The sequence below is a fragment of the Euwallacea fornicatus genome, chromosome 7 (genome assembly GCF_040115645.1).
Source record: "Euwallacea fornicatus isolate EFF26 chromosome 7, ASM4011564v1, whole genome shotgun sequence".
Taxonomy (NCBI): Eukaryota; Metazoa; Arthropoda; class Insecta; order Coleoptera; family Curculionidae; genus Euwallacea; species Euwallacea fornicatus.
The window spans coordinates 5,487,194-5,508,548 of record NC_089547.1 but is presented as its reverse complement, the minus strand read 5'-3'; the positions used below and the strand labels follow the sequence as shown (position 1 = coordinate 5,508,548).

The 21,355-nt window shown below is 46.7% G+C and overlaps 4 protein-coding genes and 1 long non-coding RNA gene across 9 annotated transcripts in view; 3 read left to right on the top strand and 2 right to left on the bottom strand.

Annotated features, from left to right (window-relative positions):
- Window positions 1-11,101, top strand: part of LOC136340216 (uncharacterized) — a 33,368-nt gene extending 22,267 nt beyond the window's left edge. The window contains exons 5-8 of the mRNA XM_066284104.1: window positions 8,116-8,300; window positions 9,293-9,650; window positions 9,761-9,926; window positions 9,976-11,101. Coding sequence (XP_066140201.1) covers window positions 8,116-8,300; window positions 9,293-9,650; window positions 9,761-9,926; window positions 9,976-10,275 — 1,009 coding nt within the window. The 3' untranslated portion in view covers window positions 10,276-11,101. The remainder of the gene's footprint in view (window positions 1-8,115; window positions 8,301-9,292; window positions 9,651-9,760; window positions 9,927-9,975) is intronic.
- LOC136340245 (uncharacterized) lies at window positions 8,242-14,033 on the bottom strand. Its single transcript, XR_010732275.1, has 3 exons — window positions 13,790-14,033; window positions 12,044-12,244; window positions 8,242-8,376 (listed from the first exon to the last, which is right to left on the bottom strand). It is a non-coding gene; the product is annotated as an uncharacterized lncRNA (long non-coding RNA).
- Window positions 11,527-12,269, top strand: LOC136340242 (ctenidin-1-like). The gene is made up of 3 exons (XM_066284153.1): window positions 11,527-11,678; window positions 11,784-11,936; window positions 12,052-12,269. The coding sequence occupies exons 1-3, from the start codon at window positions 11,576-11,578 to the stop codon at window positions 12,246-12,248; spliced, it is 453 nt and encodes a 150-aa protein (XP_066140250.1). The 5' UTR covers window positions 11,527-11,575; the 3' UTR covers window positions 12,249-12,269.
- Window positions 12,431-17,399, top strand: LOC136340220 (beta-glucuronidase). Of its 5 annotated transcripts, XM_066284112.1 has the most exons (14): window positions 12,483-12,567; window positions 14,040-14,262; window positions 14,311-14,567; window positions 14,616-14,801; window positions 15,191-15,357; window positions 15,413-15,549; window positions 15,597-15,793; window positions 15,848-16,007; window positions 16,060-16,219; window positions 16,268-16,438; window positions 16,592-16,676; window positions 16,735-16,911; window positions 16,965-17,103; window positions 17,160-17,399. In XM_066284112.1, exons 3-14 carry the CDS (start codon window positions 14,355-14,357, stop codon window positions 17,345-17,347), a joined length of 1,980 nt encoding a protein of 659 aa, XP_066140209.1. In that variant the 5' UTR covers window positions 12,483-12,567; window positions 14,040-14,262; window positions 14,311-14,354; the 3' UTR covers window positions 17,348-17,399. The 5 variants fall into 5 exon arrangements, with proteins under 5 accessions (XP_066140207.1, XP_066140211.1, XP_066140208.1 ...); XM_066284110.1 differs by lacking the exon at window positions 14,040-14,262 and having other exon boundaries at window positions 12,431-12,567; XM_066284114.1 differs by lacking the exon at window positions 14,040-14,262 and having other exon boundaries at window positions 12,432-12,567; window positions 16,295-16,438.
- Window positions 17,400-17,452: 53 nt separating this feature from the next.
- On the bottom strand, window positions 17,453-18,748 carry LOC136340243 (zinc finger HIT domain-containing protein 3). Its single transcript, XM_066284155.1, has 3 exons — window positions 18,405-18,748; window positions 18,057-18,199; window positions 17,453-17,852 (listed from the first exon to the last, which is right to left on the bottom strand). Exons 1-3 carry the CDS (start codon window positions 18,470-18,472, stop codon window positions 17,659-17,661), a joined length of 405 nt encoding a protein of 134 aa, XP_066140252.1. The 5' UTR covers window positions 18,473-18,748; the 3' UTR covers window positions 17,453-17,658.
- Between the last annotated feature and the right edge of the window lie 2,607 nt (window positions 18,749-21,355).

The following is a 21,355-nucleotide window of genomic DNA, read 5'->3' as shown; positions in this document are numbered from 1 at the left end:
TTCCATTTATACATCCATGCATTAATTGACAGGTGGTTTTCAATCTAGATCTGTAGACATAAATTAGAAAGGACTTTATGGATGATTTAATTCCTCTGAATACGGACGGAATTCAAGGCGAAACCACCTACAAATCAAATTATTGTTATTGTTCTGCACAGTGCGGAGTTGCGTTATCTTCGACTGTTAGAAACAATTATTACGAATTAGAAACAAAAACGCGATCGCGATAATTACAGACGTGTCTGGAATCGGAGATCCGTTAAGGAAATTATAGAGCGATTTCGCATTTAAATATGCGGGCGGTTACGTAACGCCTGTGCCAGTTGTGCTACAAGGTATTGCGTTAACACATCCTTATCAAACGTGCGGTACGGGCGCAGTTACGGTACGACCTTATCCCCATTTTTGCGACGCTGTAATTGTTTGTTTGTCAATGCGAATTGTGGGCGGGAAAAACGTTTGGAATTTTAATAAGTGCCAGTCCAAGGATCCGCGGGCGAAACGCTAAACGCTGCGTTTCCCGCGTAGGGCGGCGATGCCGCGGAGATCTTCCCCTCCCCCTTGGGTGACGGATTTTCCCAGCGAGAACTCGAACTTACTTGACACAATGGCGAACATTATCCGCCTGTAAGGGCCCCGATAATTGGGATTTTATTGATTTTAACCGCGCGGCAACGCAAACCCCAACTAAACCGGCCCAGGCATGCAAATCTAGATAATCGCGATCGTCAACCTCCTTAAGCGTCCCGATTTACCCACCTAGATACACTCTTCCGAATGGAGCACCTGCATATTGACTCTGCCGAAGCGCTCCAATCTGGAAAGCACGAACAAATCCAGCCCGAAATTCGCCACCAGATATGGAAAATCAGGCATCCACGTAACTCCCAAAAGATGAGGAAATAAAATAAGGAAATTGGAGGATGGCCAAGCAAGGGCGCGCATTCCCGTCGGTTTTGGGTCTGGATTCGGGATGGACCGGGGGTGGTTGACGGGTCAAGCGTGGCTAATTCGCGCAGCAACTCGTTTCATATTAAATACACGATATTGCATATTTAGGGCGATTTTTTTTCGTCGAAATTCCAATTTGCATCGGAAGGCAGCGTATCTAAACCTAATAATAACAAGGCCAGGGGCGTCGTTTGTAAATGAAAAACAAAGCAAAACTCCTTGCCTCGGGGCCTCCGGCACTCATCGGGTTTGAAAAATTTAATTAAAACTTTGGCAACACTGGTATTGTCCAATAAACTGAGAGCAAAGGGCGTTTTTTTTTTGTTTTTTGTTTTTTTTTCTCTCCTTTTATTATTATTTTTTTTTTTCATTTTCACCTCCCGGCCCAGTGGCTCGGGGCGACGCGCGGAAAACGATAGGAAAATGTATGATGACGCTTCCAGCCGAAATAAAATCTCGAAATATGGAATATACAGAAATCTACATGGGAAACACATCCTTCACGAGCTGTCGTTACCCCGGAGATCCAATTTTTGCATGACCTATTTCGCCACCAAGACGACGTACACAATCCATGTAGTTTCCAAATCGTAAAAGTGCCATTTCCGTTTTATGTGCGTCCGTTTTTGCGGCTTTCCCACGGCCGAGGGCATCTGGACCAGTGTCCGAAATTGGCGGAGGAACGTCGGACCTCGTTGCGTTTCGATCTTCGCTCTTATCCCCCCCCTCCCCCCACCCCCTCCGCCGCTAATTAGCGACTGAGCAATGCGCCGGTAACGATAACTGAGCGCGAAACACACAAGTTCAATTATGCCCCCGCATAAATTGATGACAGGTGTTTCCAGAACGCGTGACATCGGTTTTCATAATGAAATTAAAATTGGATTATTGTAAGGACATTATCCCGGTAGAATTAACACAGCATTGGAAGCGAGCACGGGGAGACATTGCCGGTTACTAACTCTCATTCGTTAATTTAGTCGAAACTAGTTTTCGTATAATGGGGTAATTAGCCTATTTGGCTCGGGGAATTGCCTTATGAATACAGTGAAATAGAGGCACGCTTGTTTCCTCGTTACGAGCTTTTGAGCCAAGGAATGAAACTGCCGAAGGAAGGGGGGACTCGGCAGTGGATCGCCGGCCGCCGGATCACGATCACCCCGCGGAACTCGCGGCGTTGGGCCAGCGACTCGCGCCAGAGCGAGTGCGAGCAAGCCGGACGGCCCGGCCAGCTCTCCAAAAGGCGCCGTTCGAGGCTGCGAACGGGCCCCGCGATCGACGTTCCCACACCTCGATCGTCAGCAAACGAAACCCCTAGATCGGACCCGTTTAGTTGATACACATTGGAACACCACCCCCAGTCGATTTTCCATAACTAAGCCGCATGGAGATTTGCGAGGAGCCTCACGAGGGTTTCCGAATAAACGAAGAACAACCAACAAACTTTAGCCCCACAATAGCCACGTTCGGACCTCATTGTGAATCCGCTCGGGTGCAAAAATATTATGCATTTTCGTCCTGCTCCCGGCCTGAAATACGGCTCTCTTGAGTGAGATAGGTCCGAATTATACGGAATGTGGTGCATGTTTCAGGGGCACCTTTTTGCATTTCGCATTTCGTGCAGACTTCGGCCTTTTGGGAGTGATATTGTCGGATGCGTTCCATAAATTTGTTAGGAGAGGTTTATAATTAAATATGACGCGCGACCGGTCGGTATTTCCGGGGGCCCGAAATCGAACCGGTTCGTTTGCGTCGGATTCGATCCGCCATTTCGTCGAGATAATCGACTGCCCGAACGGGAAATTTTAAGAAGTCGATCGGCGCCGGACTTGGCCAAGTCCGGTGCCGTCTCCGGACGTCCACGGATCGGCTCGGTTAAATGAAAATTGGCGCTGATTGGTGACGCGAAAACGTTAATGCAGAGCAAACATCGAACGCTTGAAGTGCTTAAGACACTCGATCGTGGAATAAATGGAAATCAGCCCGCAACGCACTCCAACGATGTGATCGTCACTAAATCACGACGTTTCTATTAGTTTACGTTTTGCATGAAATAATATACGTTCAACAATGCGGCGAGATCTCGAATCCAATAGGGAAAAACCGAGGGTTGATTTGCATTTTTATCAGGGGGTTGGTACTGTTTTGTTTGGAGCTAATCTAAATTCAAGCGGTTTCCTGCTTTGTGTCGCGTTTTTTTACCGGCAATTTGGCATTAGGAACAATGGAAACTGCGGAAATTATCCATGAAACAGCGGGTGTTTTATATAAATTTTTCGACTTCTTTCGCATTCGAGTCGCGTCCCTAATTGGACGAGTCTCCCTAAAATATTACACCGATTACATTAGGTACAGTGTGTCGTAAGCACTCGCGTATTCTCAGCCTTGATTGTTGAGGCTTTCCATTGCGTGCAACGAGCTAAACGGTGTCACATTGCAGAGAATAGAAATTTCACGCCATAGAAGCTGCTTCAGTTACGTTTTACCATGTTTCACCGATGGGGAATCGCGCACAAAAGGTTCGACTTAAGCATGATACCACAACGTCGCCTTGAATCAGAAGATCGTTCGCACAAGGTTTCACAGGATACATGCTGAAATGAGTACAATGGCAGAGAACTCGTACCGTTAACTGAAGATGAGCCGGCCCGAATTCGACGCTGGCTCGGCTCAAACCTTCCCGTCTTCTCAATGGAGAGCGCGGAAGGCGTCCCCAATGACCGGGAGCGGTCAATAGAGGGATTTCAATAGGCCGATCGACCTCGACGTCAGGTCGATATACGGAGTGTTCAATTTCCACGATAAGTGTTAAACGGTGGCCCAGAGCCCCGACGTAATTAGACGGGGAAGATGGCCGAGGGAGTCGCTGCAAAGGAGGAAACGTCGTCATCAATTGCCATCAGCGACCGGAATTGTGCGGTTTCGAACAAGGGCCGGCAACACGAGCGACTTTCCCTGCCGGCAGGAGCTTCGTCCCTCGATCATCTCGCAGAAGGGCCTCCGCAGAGGGAGAAGCCAAAGAGCGAACCGTCCACGGATGGGGCGGGCACATGGTGCACGTCTGTAGGACGGAGGTTACTGGGCTGGGAGATTAATCCCCATTTCTTCTTGATGCGACCGCCGCAGCCCGAATCGCTGCCAAGTGCTGAGCCTTTAGGCGATTCGCGCCCGCACGGGAATGTCCCCCGCCTTCCGCAGACCACTGCACCTTCCAACGCCCCAATTTTCCCACTCGCGGAGAAAGGCCGAGAGCCAGAGCGAACGCTGACGTCGGAAACTTTGACAGCAGGGACGATGAGAAACAGAGAAATGCGGCGGCCACTGCCATCTACGAGATCATCAGAGGAAACGTCGGCAACCAGCGAGGCGGTAGTAGGCGATAATGCGCGGTTGCCGAGTGCCCTTCGGCGATTTTCTGGGGGTCTGACGGGCGTGGGGCTTTCACTACCCGACTTGAGGTTGTTTACAAAGTGTAGAGGGCTATCGATTTTATGAACATATATTACGCACCACACGATAAACTTATATCTATGCTGTATACAATTCCTTTGTTCACCGAGTCGAGACTAAGAAGTGTCGCAGATGTAAGAGGGTGCGTTGTTGCGCAACCCTGCCTTTCGTACCCCTCCCGGCCCAACCCTTCTGGAACGTCCCGCCGGAAGATCCGGAGACCGTTTTCCCGCCTGCTGTTCGAATCGACTCGGGAATCGACAAGTCGCTCTGGTGCACGTCAAACTGTCACAGTCTGACAGTTGACAGCTTGACGCTCGGCTGACACCGCCACCCGGCGAACAGACGTCAGGGCAACGCTGTCGCGGAAAGGGTTTTCGGATGGCACAGGTGTGGACGGCGACCACACACCCAGCGTTCGCTCCTTGGGCAGTTACTCTTAATCGCGCATAAATCCAAGTGAGTCCGCGTTGTGCCTGTCCGTTGGTATCCCATTAGGCAGCCATAAACCACTTAATTCCAGATAAATCATTCATATCGCATACTCGATTAATAACAAGGAATCTTTTGTACTGAATAATCAGCACTAATTAAGCCTCACATATGGTGTCCGGCAAGGCCGTCTTTGCGCGACCTTGACCGCAAGTGCGATTAGTTCACCTGCGCTCTAAATATGGCCGTTCCCTTCTATGAAGGCCTTTTTATGGGTTCTACGGCCACCTCGGTGGAACTGGGTTAGTTACGCAACGGCTCAGGAACACGGACGCTCCCGAACTGGGGAAAAGTTAGTGAAATTTCTGTATGACCGAGTGTATAAAATGGCCCTCAAAGTTGGTTACGAAATTACAGAGTTGGACCCGAAAATCGGAAAGTTACAGGAACGTTTTTAAGCTCTGGAATAGTTTTGTGCACTGGAGCGGAGAGGACTACAAATTGGCTAAAGCGGAATTTAATAAAGCCACTTTTAGTTTTTTTTTTCAGCTGGCGCGTGAAGGGCTCAAATTTGTAGAATTCAACTAATTAATCGAGCCTGGAATATCGCCACTAATTAACAACACATCGCCTCTGGCCGTACGAAACATAATTACACGAAATTAATTAAATTTTATCATTTGTGGGGAGGGGAGGGGAGGTGGAGGAGGAGAGGGGGAGATACATTTATTCAATTACAAACGCAATTATTACGCGAATGACGAACAAGAGAGATTTTACATCCACTCCGATTTAATCCCCGGCGAAAAAGCCAAAATTGCAGGCTGCAAGATGGGTTGTTAAATTCGGCATGAGAACCAACTTAAACACCAAGAAATTGCCAAAGGAATCTCTGGGCAAATGAGGGAGAGCCGCTTAAATTAGTCCGCGAGAACGGCCAAATACAGTTATTGGATTAGTGTAAGCTCATTTTCGAACAATTACGAAATGGAATAAGGGGCTTTAATTGGGGGAACTCGGAAATCTTCGGGGGAGCTCTGTGCGCGCGGGGGGGGGGGGGGATAGAGTCGGGAAGTCTTTTTTAGGTAGGCCCAAATTGCGCGGGCAACGTCGGTCTTCACAGGCGTGCATAAAATTAGCACATAATATCCATATTTTTTCATTCTTTCGTGGGGCCTTTTCGGGCTTAATTACGGCACAGGTAGTCGGGAACATTCCGCAGCGTGCATTCCGACTTGTTTTTTATGCATGTAACAACGTAATTTTTTCGTTTAATGCTTCGTAAAAATTAGGTATTCTTTTGTGGGAATATTCGCCTTCGTATAATTGGGAGGAGACCCTGTTTTCGGGCGGTGCGGGAGCAATGAATAATTTTTACGCCCGTGTTACGACCCGCAACAGCAAATCCTTCGGAAACTTCTCGGGATTAATTTCCGAAAATCTCCATAAAATGGACGGAACAATTCTCGGTAATCTCGCCGATCTTAAAAATCCAAAACAACCTCCATCGCGTGCAATTCGCAACTGGCGAATTCGGGCTGCACAGCGCTCCCTTGCAGCGCGCCGGGAAGACCACGTAACGGCACGCTGCCATCCTCGAAATTCTATAGAATCAAATCCGAAAATTTCAAGACGACACCGTCGACGCCATGACCGTCCCTTGATGGGGGGAGGGGGAGAGAATGGGAACGGATATTTTTCGTCCTCACTAAATCAATCCCACGCGTCCGCGGTGATTTAGTGAGGGCCGAGGAAACTCATTCTGGTGGATTTCGGGTCAGCAAGAAACCTCTTCCGCCTTAAGCGGCCGCCGGCCGAATTCAGAAAGTGGAGCGGGATCCGTTCCGAATTCAAGGGGGCTTAAGGGAAAACTGAGACGTAGCAACTCGAGGGTGTTTTTTTTGGTCGCGGGGAGGTCACGGGATCGCCTTCCGGGTCGGTTCATCGAGGGCTTCTTCCTATTGTTTTTCTTTTTGTATTATTGAAGGCTTCCTCCAAATCCGAACGAGGCCACTAAAATAACCGAAAACGACGCCTCAAAAGTTATTCCCCGGCTGGCAATTATTATCAGAGGACTTAAACGAGGAGCACTTTCAACAAAGACATCACCCTCCACTTGCAGTCTTTGTGCTCTAATTATATTGTTCTTAAACTCAGAATAATAAATGAGTAGAACTTAGTTTCCAACTAATTTCCAGCTCCGTTGGCTGCAAACTGCACTCGGGCAAGGGAACCATCTCGGCCCGAAAGTCCTTTTATAAACGAATACATAAGTAACTCCCCGATTTTCTTGCAAGTTTATTTGGAATTTGTAAACGCTTTGATTTCAAAGGGAGTCGCTAAAAGTGCAGGTAGTTTAATTGAATGAGAATATTAAAGAAGTCTGAGCCTAATTTCGCGATGAATTATGAAAAAGCGGAAAAATGAGTTTTCCCGTAACCGTGAGCGTTAAAGGCGGTCGTCCGCCTGCGCTATTCGTCCTGCTTGGAATCACGGGGAGAGCGCGAAGGCGACACTTGCTCCCGAAGGTGTCGGATCGTTCATTCGATCTGATTGGTGTGGGTCAACGTCGCCAAGCTGCCCCCGCCGAAGGGTGCTCTCCCTTAAAAAAAAAAATACATAAATAATAATAATAAAATAAATAATAATAATAATGAAACGTACAAACAAAAAACGGACAAAAAAGCGGCAGCTACATGCAAATATTTGCCATAAAGCCCGTTTCCAGTGATAATCGATGCCTTTTATGCAGCAGCCGCAGCATTTTACCTACCTCAATGACAGGTGAAATATCGCAAACATTTAAACGTTTATTTCATAAATTAAAAGAGGCCGCAATTTCAGTTTTTTAACAGCAATTTACAGCGACATTCGCCCGTTTCCATCAGCAGCGGTCTTTGTTACATTGAAAACTTAATTTTCTTTTGGGAAAAAATGCCAGCAGCCCTGCGTTTGATAGGCTGAAAAATGAGTGATGTCGGCCCAGACGGGGCGCAGCACATTGTAGCGAGATCTCGACGATTTTAAGCGCGGGCAAAGGGAGGAAAGTCCGTTTTCCGATGAGGTTCAAATTCAAAGTGACAATTCGTATCGTGCCGACGTCCGCGCGCTAATCGTGACACTTCGGTGACAGTTGACTTTTCGCTCCCGACGCCATTCTAATTTCGCGCACGTCATTGGGATGCCGCCCTGAATGACGCGCCTGCCGCTCCTCCTGCATATGCTCGTGCGCGTCGAGAAATAATTTAACAAAAAAAAAAAAATTTATTTCTTTTCCAGATCGAGATTCTCCGACGATTCCCCCAAAGGTTGCTGCGGTTTCCTCTCCTGGAAACCCGGATCCCTGCGATGGTTCATAGCTTTAATCGCGCTGGTAGCGGTGTGCTGCGTCCTGGTGGGCACAGCTCTGGGCGCCATGAGACCTGCCGGCCGAGACCACCTCACCGTTTCCCTTCTCATGATAGGTAAGCTCCCGACCCCCCCGGCAGGCTTAACCGCTCACTTGAGCTTTCTGAAGTTCTCGCTGCTCTCTTTTCCGGGCTAAAAGCGGTTCAATATAAATAGCTGAAAACGGCGTCTTTCCAAAAAGGAAACTGCAGCCGCCAAGAAATCAAAGAGCTTCAAGTCGAGTCTATTCATAAATAACTTCGTCTTGTGAAAGAAACCTCGATGGTGGCTTTTGGGCGAGTTTGGAAAGGAAATTAATAGTCGGACATGCCTCGTCGGCCCGGAATTGGTTGGTGTCGGATTTAATTAGTTCCAGAGTGGTTTGTAAGGAGGCGTTTTTCGGCTGTTCTGGATTAAGTAAGAGGAGAATAGAAAGGGACGTACGTCGCACTTCATTCCGGGTGGATTCATATAAAATTCCATTTTTCCAAGCTAGTTTAGCTTTAACGCCAATGGCTGCTGAGGGTACCTATAACCGAATTGCCCGAAACCCCGAACACATTTATCTTTATATCTATAGCCCCATTTCCGTCGAACGTTTTCCCCTCGATAAACGTGCGACATATCGCTGATTAATCCCTTTTTGTCACATCGACTACGACTGCAATATCCCAGTTAATAATGGCATAATTAAGGCATCCGGAGCCCCCCGGGGATCTCATTACGACAGGTCTTTTACTGTACGGTGTTCCGAATTGCAAAAAAGTCTCGGTTCGCCATTGACAGCTCATGTTTTTTCCTACTACACATAAATAACAATTGACGCTGAATTAAAAATGAGTGAGGTTATAAATGTGACGTTCTGTGCATATTTAACCTCACTCGTTTGCCAAATTCGGTCGCTGTCACTAATCATCGTTATGTCAGGGACCTGTCATAAATTGGAATAAATAATTAAGTAGTGGCGGCGCCACCACCACGCAAATAAAATCCGTTACGTTTTTTAATTCCAAACAAAATGAGAGAAAAAAAGCAGCGGGGCGGCGTTTAATCGTTTCCCATTTCTCAGGCGTCGGAATAGTCCTGATAACCGTCAGTGGCGTAGCCTGGAGACTAACCTCCCACGACTCCTCAACGTGTAGATCCATGTTGGGGCTGGGATCGACTGAATCAGTGGACGTATGCACGCGACGTTTCGTTCCTCGTCTGCCTCCCTCGTACGGAAGGCCGCATCATCCCTACGCCGCCATGATGTACCCAGAATTCCAGTACAGACCTCCCCCTCCTAGTTATCAAGCTTCGATGCAGGAATACAGACTAAGGCTACTTCTATTGGACAGGGGCAACACGCCACAGATACAGGCAGGGATTCAGAGTGCCGTGTCGCCTCCCCCTACCTATCGAAGCCACAGCGGCAGCTTGTTGAGGTAACGTGAAAAAAAATCAATTTTCATCTATCTTCATCGATTTCATTAGTCTAGCAAATAATCAACTAGAAAACTTGAAAAAAGTATACATGAAATTTTATTTATTTTAGAGCGCCACTGTCCAGCCGAAGGGAAGTCAACCAATCGGAATACAGTTGTCCCCCTTCCTATAGGTCTCAGAACGGCTCCAGTAGGCCAGGAGGCACCCTGACCAACGCCTCAATTTTACACTCAAGAGATCCTTCTCTGACCATGTCCGACTCCAATCACGAATCCGTAAGTTACCATCACCAACTTCGTTCACTACTAAAACTCCAACATGTAGGTGGTGAACGTGGTGAACATCCTCGGCAGCACCGAAGAAGACATCGCCTTGGACAACATCACCCTGGATTCCCTGAAAATGGAGCCGGAGCAGGACATAAATCCCTTGAAGATGCTGTTGAAGGGTAGCCAAAGCGATTTGGAGGGTTCGAAGGACGGAAATTTGGTAACGATAGTGCAGACGAGTGATCAGAATCCTGTGATTGTTACTGTGAGCGGATGCAGTGCCAATCAGGACAATAGCTCGACCGTTCACATTACGGAAATACCTTCGGAGATGGAGATTTTGGCGCACTTATAGTGGTTGTTTGGTCCGACGGGGAGGAAAATCGATGTTAACTTGGAGTTCGCTGTAGATCGCCACAAGAGCAATTGAAACGCCACCTTTGGAGCGTCGGCTGGGTGGGGAATGGGCGACATGAAGATCGAAAGGAGTATCAAAATACCGATTTCTGAAGTAAAAAAAGGGGAGTCCTACTGTTAACTACATTAAGGAAACTGCGCTGCTATTTTTTTAATTATAAACGAAAGTCGTCCTGAAAATACTCATTTCTTCTCAATTCTTCCAAATGCGAGCAGAACCATTTCCGGAGCTTCTTGAATTCCGAGCTCCACTGACTCAGCGGCAGTTACGTACCTCAGGGATTCTCCTCGCGACTGCTCAGCTGCGTTCTCGATTCGCCGCGCCAAAAAAAAAATTATTCGGATGAATTTCGATCCCACCGAGAGATTTTTGGTCGCTGAGGAACCGTCATATCTGCTCTCAGCACCATCGCAACGGTGTGCTCCGAACGGTTATTTTGTGCAGATCAAGTTCTATCGGACCTAAGGCGAACAGGATGCTCATGCGCTTTAATTTACTGTTAAATTGTTAAAAATATATAAGCCACTTTCACACCTTTTGACTAATACATAGAAAATTACCTATTACGTTTGTACATTTTAGCCTTGTAGCCAGGACTTGTTAATAAGTATCCCTGTATATTTGCGATATGTGCCTATACATAAAGTTTTAGAGTCATGATGTAGATAATTTATATATAGACGAATTTGCTATATATATCATGTACTATATTATGTTTAAGGTGTACCATAAAAATAAATTTTTAATGAAAATTGTTTGAAAACCGTGACAGTTTCATTTCCCCGTTTGCCCCTGCCGAGCAGTCTCGCCAGCGTTGGATTGTGGCCTGAGAAGGTGCACGTCCGATCTGAGAAAAGTTCGTGAACAGGACAGAGGGGGGCGAAATATCGCATCGGAAAGAGAGACCTCAGGAACTCTTCGAGCTTTCCCAAGGAGGAACTCGTTCACCATTATATCAAGAATTTACTCCTGACGCGAAATTTCCCCGGAAACTGCCGATACCTGCACACATTCGATCAGGTTTTTCTCCTTTTTCCGATAACAATCAAATTCCCCCAGAAACGTGTGTTTGCCGGGGATTTTTCGTGGAACCGCTAACTGGTTGAGCAAACTTCGAAATAGTGCTAATAAGCAGCTCCCTCTTATAAATAATTCGAGCAAACGACTGAAACACCTACTTACGCCCAATATTTCAACCGATAAACATCTTATTAGAAACCAGAAATTATTTAAAAAAATGAGGCAGCATAAGGCTTGTGCGGCATTGTTGGTTCTCGTGGGAGCGGTCGCCTTAGCCTCAGGCTTCGAAGCTGGAGTAATTGGCGTTGCGACTAGCAAAGGTAAGTAACTAACGCGAACCAATAAGGGTGAGTAGATGTTAACCTGTAAAAATCGATTTTTCAAACCTCCGCTATTAGTACCAACAATCTTCTACGATTTTTCAGACCTCGATTCATCCCCATTGGCGATCGAAAGGCAAAAGAGGTCCCCCGTCCCTGAACCTCATCGCGGGGGAGGAGGCTTTGGAGGAGGCTTCGGAAGAGGTTTCGGAGGAGGATTCGCAGGGGGTTTCGGAAGAGGATTCGGGGGAGGCAGAGGTGCGGAGCTGCGTCGAGATTTCTTTCACTTTTTCACACAAATTGGTTACTTAACATTCGCTGAATCTATGGGACTGGGGATGGGTATCTACAGTAAAATAACTTACCATTTCAGGGTTTGCAGGAGGATTCGGCGGGGGCTTTGGAGGAGGATTCGGAAGGGGTTTCGGCGGCGGCTTCGGTAGGGGCTTCGGCGGCGGCTTCGGCAGGGGATTTGGTGGAAGAGGTTTCGGAGGGCCGCGCTTCGTTGGAGGTGGCCTTGTCCCGTTTCCCTTAATCGTCAGGCGTCGACCATATTACTGGCGTTACTAAATACAATTTTTGATAATCATTCACTATCGTTTATTTGTTAACACGCCCCCGACAGAGACTCGACAAGAGCGGGCAATTTGCGCTATCTCCTTCGAAATGAGCCGTATCAGCGCTGAACGCAACAAATTTTCAATTCAATATCTAAATGGATAATTATCTGAAATGGGCTCGATTTGTTCGTTAAAACCAGTACAATTTCTTCAATTCCGATTAAGTATCAGTATATGTGACCGCGTCGACCGAACCAAGCAGTTTAGTAATCGAGGTTAGGGGGGTTACTCTGGTAGTTGCATGAGCTGAAAGAATTTAAATTCGAAAGGTAATTACGTAAATGTTAATTGAATTAATGATAAATACGATGTCAGGAAGGCGGACGCTGCCTCCAAAGGTCGAAGGGACGAGTCTGGCTGCGGGCGCAAGAGATCTCGGTTAACGCGGTAAGACAAAAAGCAATTCAATTGCATTTTGCTTTGATTGAGGTCACTGTTTATAAATAAAATTACTCAACTGAACGATAATTAAAGCGAGAACGGTAATATTTCATTAACGACCCCCGGCGGTCGCCAGAACGGACTCTGAGCTCGCGCTATTTCCCATTGTGATCTCAGAAGTGTTCGAATTCGATCAAATTTCACCGATTTTTTTTTTTTTTTTTTTTTGATAAATCAGTAAAGCATTTTCGAACGCAGCCGTTGCGAGCCTCCACACTGGGTAACACGGGGATTAATACCGACAACGTTTCAATACGCCAAAATTTCAATACCGCATTAATGGCATTGTCGAATGCAGTCGCCGCAAACTCCCGCATTGAGTTGTACCGACCTGATCCCTGCCGCGTTCCAATATCAAAATTGAGCGCTTCCTAAATTTAAAATGAACGGCATCGGGAGCGTCTCAGAACGTCATTGGCGGCAATTAACACGTCACCGGACGAGTGTTAACCAAAATGGAAATACCGGTTTGTGTCCGGCAACGTGCCAACGCTTCCCTCAAACAATCTTCCCCGCAGCACCGGCCATCTTCGAGCGGCCATGTTGCTTTCGACGGCGACGTGGCAGGACCGGACCGACGTTAAGGGCGAAACGGGGACACTTCGTTTGGGCCAGTGACGGAGACGCGCGATTTTGACTATGAAACCTTGAAGATTTGTTCGATAACCTGGGAGAGTCTAGAGGTGAAAATTTACATACGTCCAAACCGTCGTCTGGTTCCTAGAACCGCACGGAATCTTACAGTTGTTTGTGCGTTCGCGGCACCTGATTTAGATTTACATACGAATGGACGCGATTAAGGCGAAATTGGGCTTGTCACCGTCCGATCTGGCGCAAAATTCAAAAAGAGGGACCTAATGGGCGATTTATGCGAAGACATCGGAGTTATTAACCCGACGAAGGTGTCGTTAAACCTCAAAAATCGATGAATAACTAATTAAACTCATCCTCTGTCGTGCGTGCAAAGGACTCCCAAACAGCGCTAAAACGGCTCAGAGCTTGTTTTTGTTGATTTATCGTTGCGACTTTTCGAGAGCAAAAAAGGCTTACTGGAAGCAGGGGGAGTTTTACCACACGTCCGAAACTGCCGCGTTACCAATTCGCTTATTAGGAATTTCGCCCGGGACCGTCTGCGGCTGCCGCAAACGGAGGAATTCAACGAATCCACTCCGTCGTCGGTAAAAATAAGCGCTTTATTAGTACTAATGACATAATGACGTATTTGTTTCCTTTCGCGCGATCCCTGAAGTCCCTGAGAGCAGTTCGGAACCGCCTCAGATTAACTCCTAACGAACTTCAGCCGGATAAAACTAATGCGTCAGGTGCCACTGGAACCAAACAAAGAGATTCAATTTAAATATTAACCGTTGTAAGGCAAGATGAGGATTCAGTTAATAAAAAGCTCGCGTCGGAATCAAGCTCGTGGGAGGAGGCGCAGCACCGTAAAGTCTTTATTCATCTTCGCGGTCGAGCGTTAAAGAACGATAAGCTTTGACGATTAGGAATAACACAATAAGCTCGAAGTAAGTTCGTTTGTCGCTGCGATCCAGGCATTTTTTGTTGCTCTTCAGGATCAGCTGCTCTTCAGGACTAGCTGCCCTTCAGCCAGCCGACGATGAAGCTCGCAACCCTGCGAATCCTACTGGCGGTCAGCATAGCCGAAGGCGCCATCCATAAGGGCGGAATACTCTTTCCCAGGGAGTCAGAGACGCGACAGGTGACCTCTCTGGATGGACTGTGGAACTTCGCGGCGCCCTCCCCGAACGCCTCCCTCAAGAGCCCGCTCGTCGGTTTCGAACAGCACTGGTACAAGCGCTCCCTCAAAGACGTAAGTTGGCAGGTTCCCTCCATCGCGGTTTCGAAAACGCATTTTCAGATACCAGACTTGGAGGTAACCCAAATGCCGGTACCGTCCAGCTACAACGACATTACCACCGACTCGAGGATCAGAGACCACGTGGGGTTGGTGTGGTACGATCGCACGTTCTTCGTACCCAAGTTCTGGTCGGAGGTCGGGCGAGTGTGGCTGAGGTTTGGGTCGGTGAATTACGCGGCTCAAGTTGTAAGTTGGGGGGGAGGTCGCGGCGGCAGGGCAAGGAAATCGAATTTTCGAACGCAGTTGCTTTTGAAAGTCGGTACGTCGAAGTGACGTCGCCGCTCGGGAAAAAATCGGGCAACTGTGACGTCTACGAAGGTGCGTCTCGTCATTCATTTCGTTCAGGCTTCGATAAGTTTCGCTTCCTGCGGACACTGAATGCAGCCTTCCGACGAGCAAATGCACCGTCCACAAGTAGCCTAACCCGATCACCGGACACGTGGAACGCAGCCACTCGGCATGGCGACTACGTCGACACGTCTTGGGTGTAATGAGTAATTTTGACGTCAGCAATAGCGACTGCGTTCGAGGTTTCTAAATAAAAAAAAAAAAAAAAAACTATGTTTTCCCTCTAGTGGGTTAACGGACAACTGGTGATGAGCCACGAGATCGGCCATCTTCCTTTCCTATCCGAAGTGACCGCCTACCTGAAATACGGCAAAGAGAACCACATTACCGTGGCCGTGGATAACACTCTGCTGCCAAACACAGTTCCCCAAGGAAGAGTGGTGGAACTCGAAAGGTTTCTCCTGGCCGAACCTCTTAAAAAACTGCAAATTAAATTGAAAATATTGCAGTGGGAGGCTTCAACAGACCATAACCTTCGACTTTTTCAACTACGCCGGCATACACAGACCGGTGAAGCTGTACACCACGCCCAAAACTTACATCGACGATATCACAGTAGTTTGTCTGGAAGCGAATGCTGAGAGAGGTACTACCGCTACTTTGCACGTAAAGTTGATTTAAGCATGATTTTAGCTCGGCTCACATACAACGTGACCATCGAGGGCGATTTCGACGTCACCTGCGCAGTAAGGTTGCTGGATAAATCCAGGAATTTGGTAGCCAAGAGCGAAACCGCAATCACATGTACCGGAGTTTTGACCATCGACGATCCGAAGCTATGGTGGCCGTACCTCATGCATCCAGACCCTGGCTATCTCTATTCGTTAGAGGTTGGGAAAAATTAACTTAAAAACCACTCGAGGTTAATGAGGCTCTTGACCTAGGTGGAAGTTCTGGATAGCTTCGGGGAATCAGTGGACAAATATGCGCAACCCGTAGGAGTGAGGGTTCTCGCCTGGACCAACACCAGCTTCCTGATCAACGGAAAGCCGCTGTACCTTCACGGGTTTGGCATGCACGAGGACTCGGACATTCGAGGAAAAGGTCAGCAACGGGTTAATTTAAACTAGAAACGATGAAGTAACCGTTCGATCAGGGATGGATCTGCCGCTCATAATCCGAGACTACAACCTCATAAAATGGATGGGCGGCAACACTTTTCGCACCTCCCATTATCCCTACGCCGAGGAAATAATGGATTTGGCCGACCAGATGGGAATCATGGTCATCGACGAGTGTCCGGCAGTGAATATCGAGTGAGTTTTCTCAACCGGTAGAGATGCCAGCTAAACCGTTCGTTTCAGGAATGATGTTCAAATGCTGTTTTTCAGGATCTTTTCCACCAGCTTGCTGGCCAAGCACAAGGTGGCTCTTTTCGAGCTTCTGAGGAGGGACAAGAATCGACCCTCGGTGATCATGTGGTCGGCGGCCAATGAGCCGAGGACTCAATATGCGGCGGCAACGGACTATTTCAGGTGAGGTTGCGCTGTACGAGTTTATACGGGAAATGCTCTGAGCTCGACCTCGACAATTTGTGGCTGACTCCGTACAGATCGTTCGGGGACACTCTACATATGAACCATTAGACAATTCGCATTTATTTTCTTCAAAATTCTGCAATTTCCCAGGGAAGTCATCGAACACATAAAAACCCTAGACGTTACCCGACCCACTACCATCGTAGAAGCTCAGTCAGTCAACTTAGTAGAATCGGTAGGTACTCAACTACCGCCGTTACCCTATCCACTTACTCCTGCATGCCCCGTTTTAGTCTCAATTTGTAGATATCATCAGCTTTAATCGCTACAACGCCTGGTACTCGAACGAAGGCAATTTGGACGTGGTACTATCGAAGGTGGTGAACGAGGCCACCGCTTGGCACAACAAGTTCAATAAGCCGGTTATCATGCAGGAGTACGGGGCTGATACTTTGGCCGGATTACATTTCGTACGCTCATTTGAATATTTAATTCGACGAAAAATTTTGTTACTGAAACCTAGGCCCCGGACTTCATCTGGTCCGAAGAGTACCAGGTGAACCTGATGTCTAGGCACTTCGAGGCTTTCGATTATTTGCGCAATCAGGGCTTTTTTATCGGGGAGTTCATATGGAATTTTGCCGATTTTAAAACCAAACAAGGTAGAGAGTCAGAGGGTAGTGTTAGATGTTCGCGATCATCGAGCTTTAACCCACAGATTATACTCGGGTCGGGGGCAACAGAAAGGGGCTTTTCACGAGGAATCGGCAGCCCAAAACCAGCGCTCATCACCTAAGAAAACGTTACTGGGGATTAGCCAAAGAATTCCACAATTTTTCACTGCCAGACGATCTCTATTCTTATGTAATCAGCACGAAGGAAAAGGCACCTCACCAAGAGTTATAGTCCTTGGGCTTTCCCTTGACAATATATGCTAGTCAACTACGTTTTTCCAGTATTTTCTTGGATTAAATAGAAGGCGTACAAACTTAAACTTAAGCAAAACAAACCTAAGCCAAAACATCCCTTTATTAGGTTAAACAAACAGTAGAAAATCCCGAATTGCTCCTCCAATAAAGGTAGCAATTATTTGTTATTAATATTGCTTCAGAAGATTGAATAATAATCATTCTCGAGGTAAAGAAATATTTATCTCCTCCAAAGCTAATGGAAAGGGAGGAGAGATAGAGTTAAGCGATCTTCCATACCTAACCGCTTTATGTGTGATCTTGATCTTGCCCACTGTTCTCTGGTTCCACTGCTTTGATGCAGGCGTCAGCAAATTCCACGAAGATGGGTTCAAGCATTGCTTTTTGGACTACCTCTTCAGCGTTCTCAGCATTGTCAATGGTAACCAAGAGGTCTCGGAGGTGAGGGTTGGTGAGGAGATTTTTTACCTCTTCGCTATTCTCTGAAACAAAAATTCGAGCATTGATTTTTTCCTTGAGGAGACGCCGTGAAGAGATTGTCTACTATAAATTTGCACTTATATGAGCAATGACAGAATAATAAGCATTGATAATGGGTATTTCCGGGATTGTCTGTTGTTCTACTGTGTAACTGTACACTCACCGCATTCGTTGATAATGACACGCTCAACGACCTCAATACTCACTCAGTAAATAAAGCCTTTCTGCCGATATTTCCTCTGGGGACCTCAAGGTTTCCTTCGGTATTTCCACAGGTGCCGCTGGGTCTTCTTTCTGAATCACTTCACAGCCGTTTTCGCGATGTTTCTTGCAGCATTTGGATGAGCAGCTAAACGAAGCATTTCTCAGAATTTGTTTGAATCGAACAAATTACATGCATCAATGGAAGGAAGAAGGAACGCACTAGTCTTATGTAATGAGGCTTGTATCCGGACAAGTAGAGTCTTAACGTGCAGCATGTAATGAACTTTGCTATGAATATGAAAAATCAAAGGGTTCCAGACGGCGGAGATTGCCGTTTCGTCCATACTTACTAGTAAATATAGCACATTGGGCACTTGTACTTGCCATCGCCTGTACAAATTATGCACACCTTCGACATGCCGCTTGGAATTCAGCCCAATTATCTATCTATTTATGAACTCTGAGCTTCGATGACAATTTAACAGTTATTGAGAAACGGTGTGGAATTTTCCGCGCCCGATAATGCAGCCGCAACGGTTCGAACTCTTCGGCCGAGCGGAAACAATCCCGAATAAATCGCAATAATTTTATAAATAAATAATGTAAAATGTCAACAAAAGCACGTGTCAAAACATCAAGCCTGATTACGCAATACGCGAACAAAGCGAACAGGTCTGTCTCCTTCTGTTTCGTGGTAATACAAGACTGAAAGTGAATCGCGCCATCTGACAGTCGGTGCGCTATTTCGAAGTGGCCCAGTGACACCTACCGAGGATGGGACGAAGCCGGCAGGCTCAGGAATCTTGAAGTTTACGAGGTGCGTAATGCACGTGACTTGTGCTAAAATCGATTAATTGGCCGTGCGGCACCTTGTGGGACTCAGATCGCCGTGTGAATTTGAAATCTCGAAATCTAAGACGATCGCGAGAACTCCTCGACCGGGCGCTCTCCGAACGGAAATGAAATAAAAACGCTCCCCGGTTTTTCTTGACAGAATGGCGGAGCAGAAAATGCGTTCTTAGCTATAGGAAAACTCCTCTGCGGCCTACGATTTGAGCGAGCGGGGAATTGCCCATTAAATCGAACGTGAGCCGTGGAAATGGTACGGGATTGTCAACCAACACCATCCGACCGCAAAGGTTTTAGTCGCCAGTGGAAAAAACCAATTAAACAAGCCAAAGATAACGGAGAGCTTAGACGTAAAAATCAAAATGATTCACCCCCACATTGTTAGTTGCGAGACACTTTTTACAAACCGGAAACTGTTCCCGTCGTGGGTTGGACGAATATCCGTAGGTTCAATGCACTTTTTCTCACTTTTTAGTATGCACAAGGAGGCGCAGACCGCCCGCACCAATCCGATCTAAAATTCTATTCGTTCGATCGGAAAGGGCTCCCTTTCCGACCGCCGCATTTGCCACGCACCTTAATGGATTATCGGTCAGAGATAAACCATTTTTTCAGCTATATAAGTTATTTGTGTTCTCTCGGGCACGGCACTCCCGTGCCCAACCCTTCTTTTCCTTGAATTCAGACAATAAATCGATAAACCTCATATCTCATTCAGCGTTATTGTTTATTGTTAACAAACGCAGCGTTTCTTTCCTAAATATTTGCGCTGACAGTTCGTGAGGGCTTCGCTCACGTTACTGGTTCTTCCACCAACGCGAGTGGAAATTCTTCGAATGTCAAAAACCATAGAACTGCAGATAAACAACGAGCACCACAGCGAGCACCTCCCCCTGCGGGTTCATGCGAAATAGAGTATTTCATATAAAAGTCTATTTATCATCGTGGTCCCTTGCCCCGGGACTGCAACAGATTAGTGTGGCCTTCATGTGTCATCCTTATCAATTTTCTGCTATCTGCGTTTAGCTTCTTTTGTAAAAATGTGTCTTTATGAACGTTCGTGTTTTTTAACGTTCAACACTGGGTGTGCTCATTAAAACAACCACCGACCGAAGTTACAAAGAGAGCACTATCAGAGCTTAATCCCATTAATTAAAAACGCTATAAACGGTTTTATTGCTGCTTTAAATATCGAAGGACCGTTACATGGAGGAAATAAGCGGCCATTTTCCATCGTTAAAGTTTATTTTCGGAGTTTAACAAAAACTCGCTGCAGGGTCAACGTGAAAAGGTCTGTTGAACTTTCGTAAGAACACGACACACCCTCCATAAATAATCCTTTTTATCTAAGTAAATAGGATAAAACCTCGTGTAATAAATGCGTGTTAACCGGAGATTTTTAACGAGACTTGTTTTATGCAATTACCGCCTTATGCGGTGCAAATTAAGGTCATGGTACTTTCATTTTCTTCATCTGTCCCATTGGGTGGCGTACCCCACAATTCACGCCGCACGCAAGATCTTCGCAATATGCAGAAACTCTACACCGAGAGATAAAAAAAAGCGGGTTCAGTAGACGGTACCTTGACGTACGGTGACATGGGATGAGAAACAAACGAGATAAAAATCAGCTTTGTTTCGAATTAAGTGGTCAGTGACATGAAATTCCGATAACAAGAAACTGGTAGCTCTGCCAATTCATTTCATTGCAGAAAACTGACAATGCCCATTATCATTGTCCGTCGAGGTTCGCCCCACCGCGATGGTACCGTACATGTAATAGTGGCACCTTCACGCGCAAATGCCACCCGTAACGTTTATTGGCAAATTCAGGTTTTTGTTGCGCGTTCAAAAAACGCTTCTATGGGGTTCTACTGACGACTTCCTTATGGGCGAAATGTGCCAGTAAATTAATTTATCGCTCAATTTGTTGCTTTGCATTTTATAGGAAATCTCGGAACGGTTAGAGCAATTAATCGGTTTGTTCTGTATATGTAAAGTGGGTAATAAACTTACGCGAGTTTTTATTTTGTCATAATTAAACAGTCCTTAGCTTGTGCGAGTGCTAAGGTGAGACGTATATTACGATGGTTTATGGCTGCAGCTCAGGCAACGACACGGGACGTTGATGATGTTGAACCGAACTCTCTAACAAAAACGTAGGACATCGGTCACGGTGCTCGGAAATGTCCAAACTCGCATTACCGACGTCGAGGACAGGACGGGAAGTGTCTTAGGAAAATTCCAAAAAAAAAACACTTCTAAGAATGCGAAAACTCTTCGTGTGGCGTCAACGCTGCGTAGTCGTGCATAGATCGACGTGCCATCTGCGGGCGATCGGGACACGTCGACTTTGGTCGCGCGTCCAGAGGTGTCGCCACGAGCAATCGTCATTGTTAACGCTAATGATTTCGAAAAAGTGGACGTAGCGTTGCCTTCGGAGTCATGTTGT

Excerpts from the sequence above, each read along its gene's own strand:
- LOC136340220 (XM_066284110.1), top strand. The coding sequence starts at position 14,355 with ATGAAGCTCGCAACCCTGCGAATCCTACTGGCGGTCAGCATAGCCGAA. Across the intron at positions 14,802-15,190 it reads TGAATTACGCGGCTCAAGTT|TGGGTTAACGGACAACTGGT; the intron begins GTAAGTTGGGGG and ends TTTTCCCTCTAG. Across the intron at positions 16,912-16,964 it reads CTTTGGCCGGATTACATTTC|GCCCCGGACTTCATCTGGTC; the intron begins GTACGCTCATTT and ends ACTGAAACCTAG.
- LOC136340242 (XM_066284153.1), top strand. The coding sequence starts at position 11,576 with ATGAGGCAGCATAAGGCTTGTGCGGCATTGTTGGTTCTCGTGGGAGCG. Across the intron at positions 11,679-11,783 it reads TGGCGTTGCGACTAGCAAAG|ACCTCGATTCATCCCCATTG; the intron begins GTAAGTAACTAA and ends ACGATTTTTCAG. Across the intron at positions 11,937-12,051 it reads AGGATTCGGGGGAGGCAGAG|GGTTTGCAGGAGGATTCGGC; the intron begins GTGCGGAGCTGC and ends TTACCATTTCAG.
- LOC136340243 (XM_066284155.1), bottom strand. The coding sequence starts at position 18,472 with ATGTCGAAGGTGTGCATAATTTGTACAGGCGATGGCAAGTACAAGTGC. Across the intron at positions 18,200-18,404 it reads CCAATGTGCTATATTTACTA|CTGCTCATCCAAATGCTGCA; the intron begins GTAAGTATGGAC and ends TGCTTCGTTTAG. Across the intron at positions 17,853-18,056 it reads AGAAAGGCTTTATTTACTGA|AGAATAGCGAAGAGGTAAAA; the intron begins GTGAGTATTGAG and ends TTTTTGTTTCAG.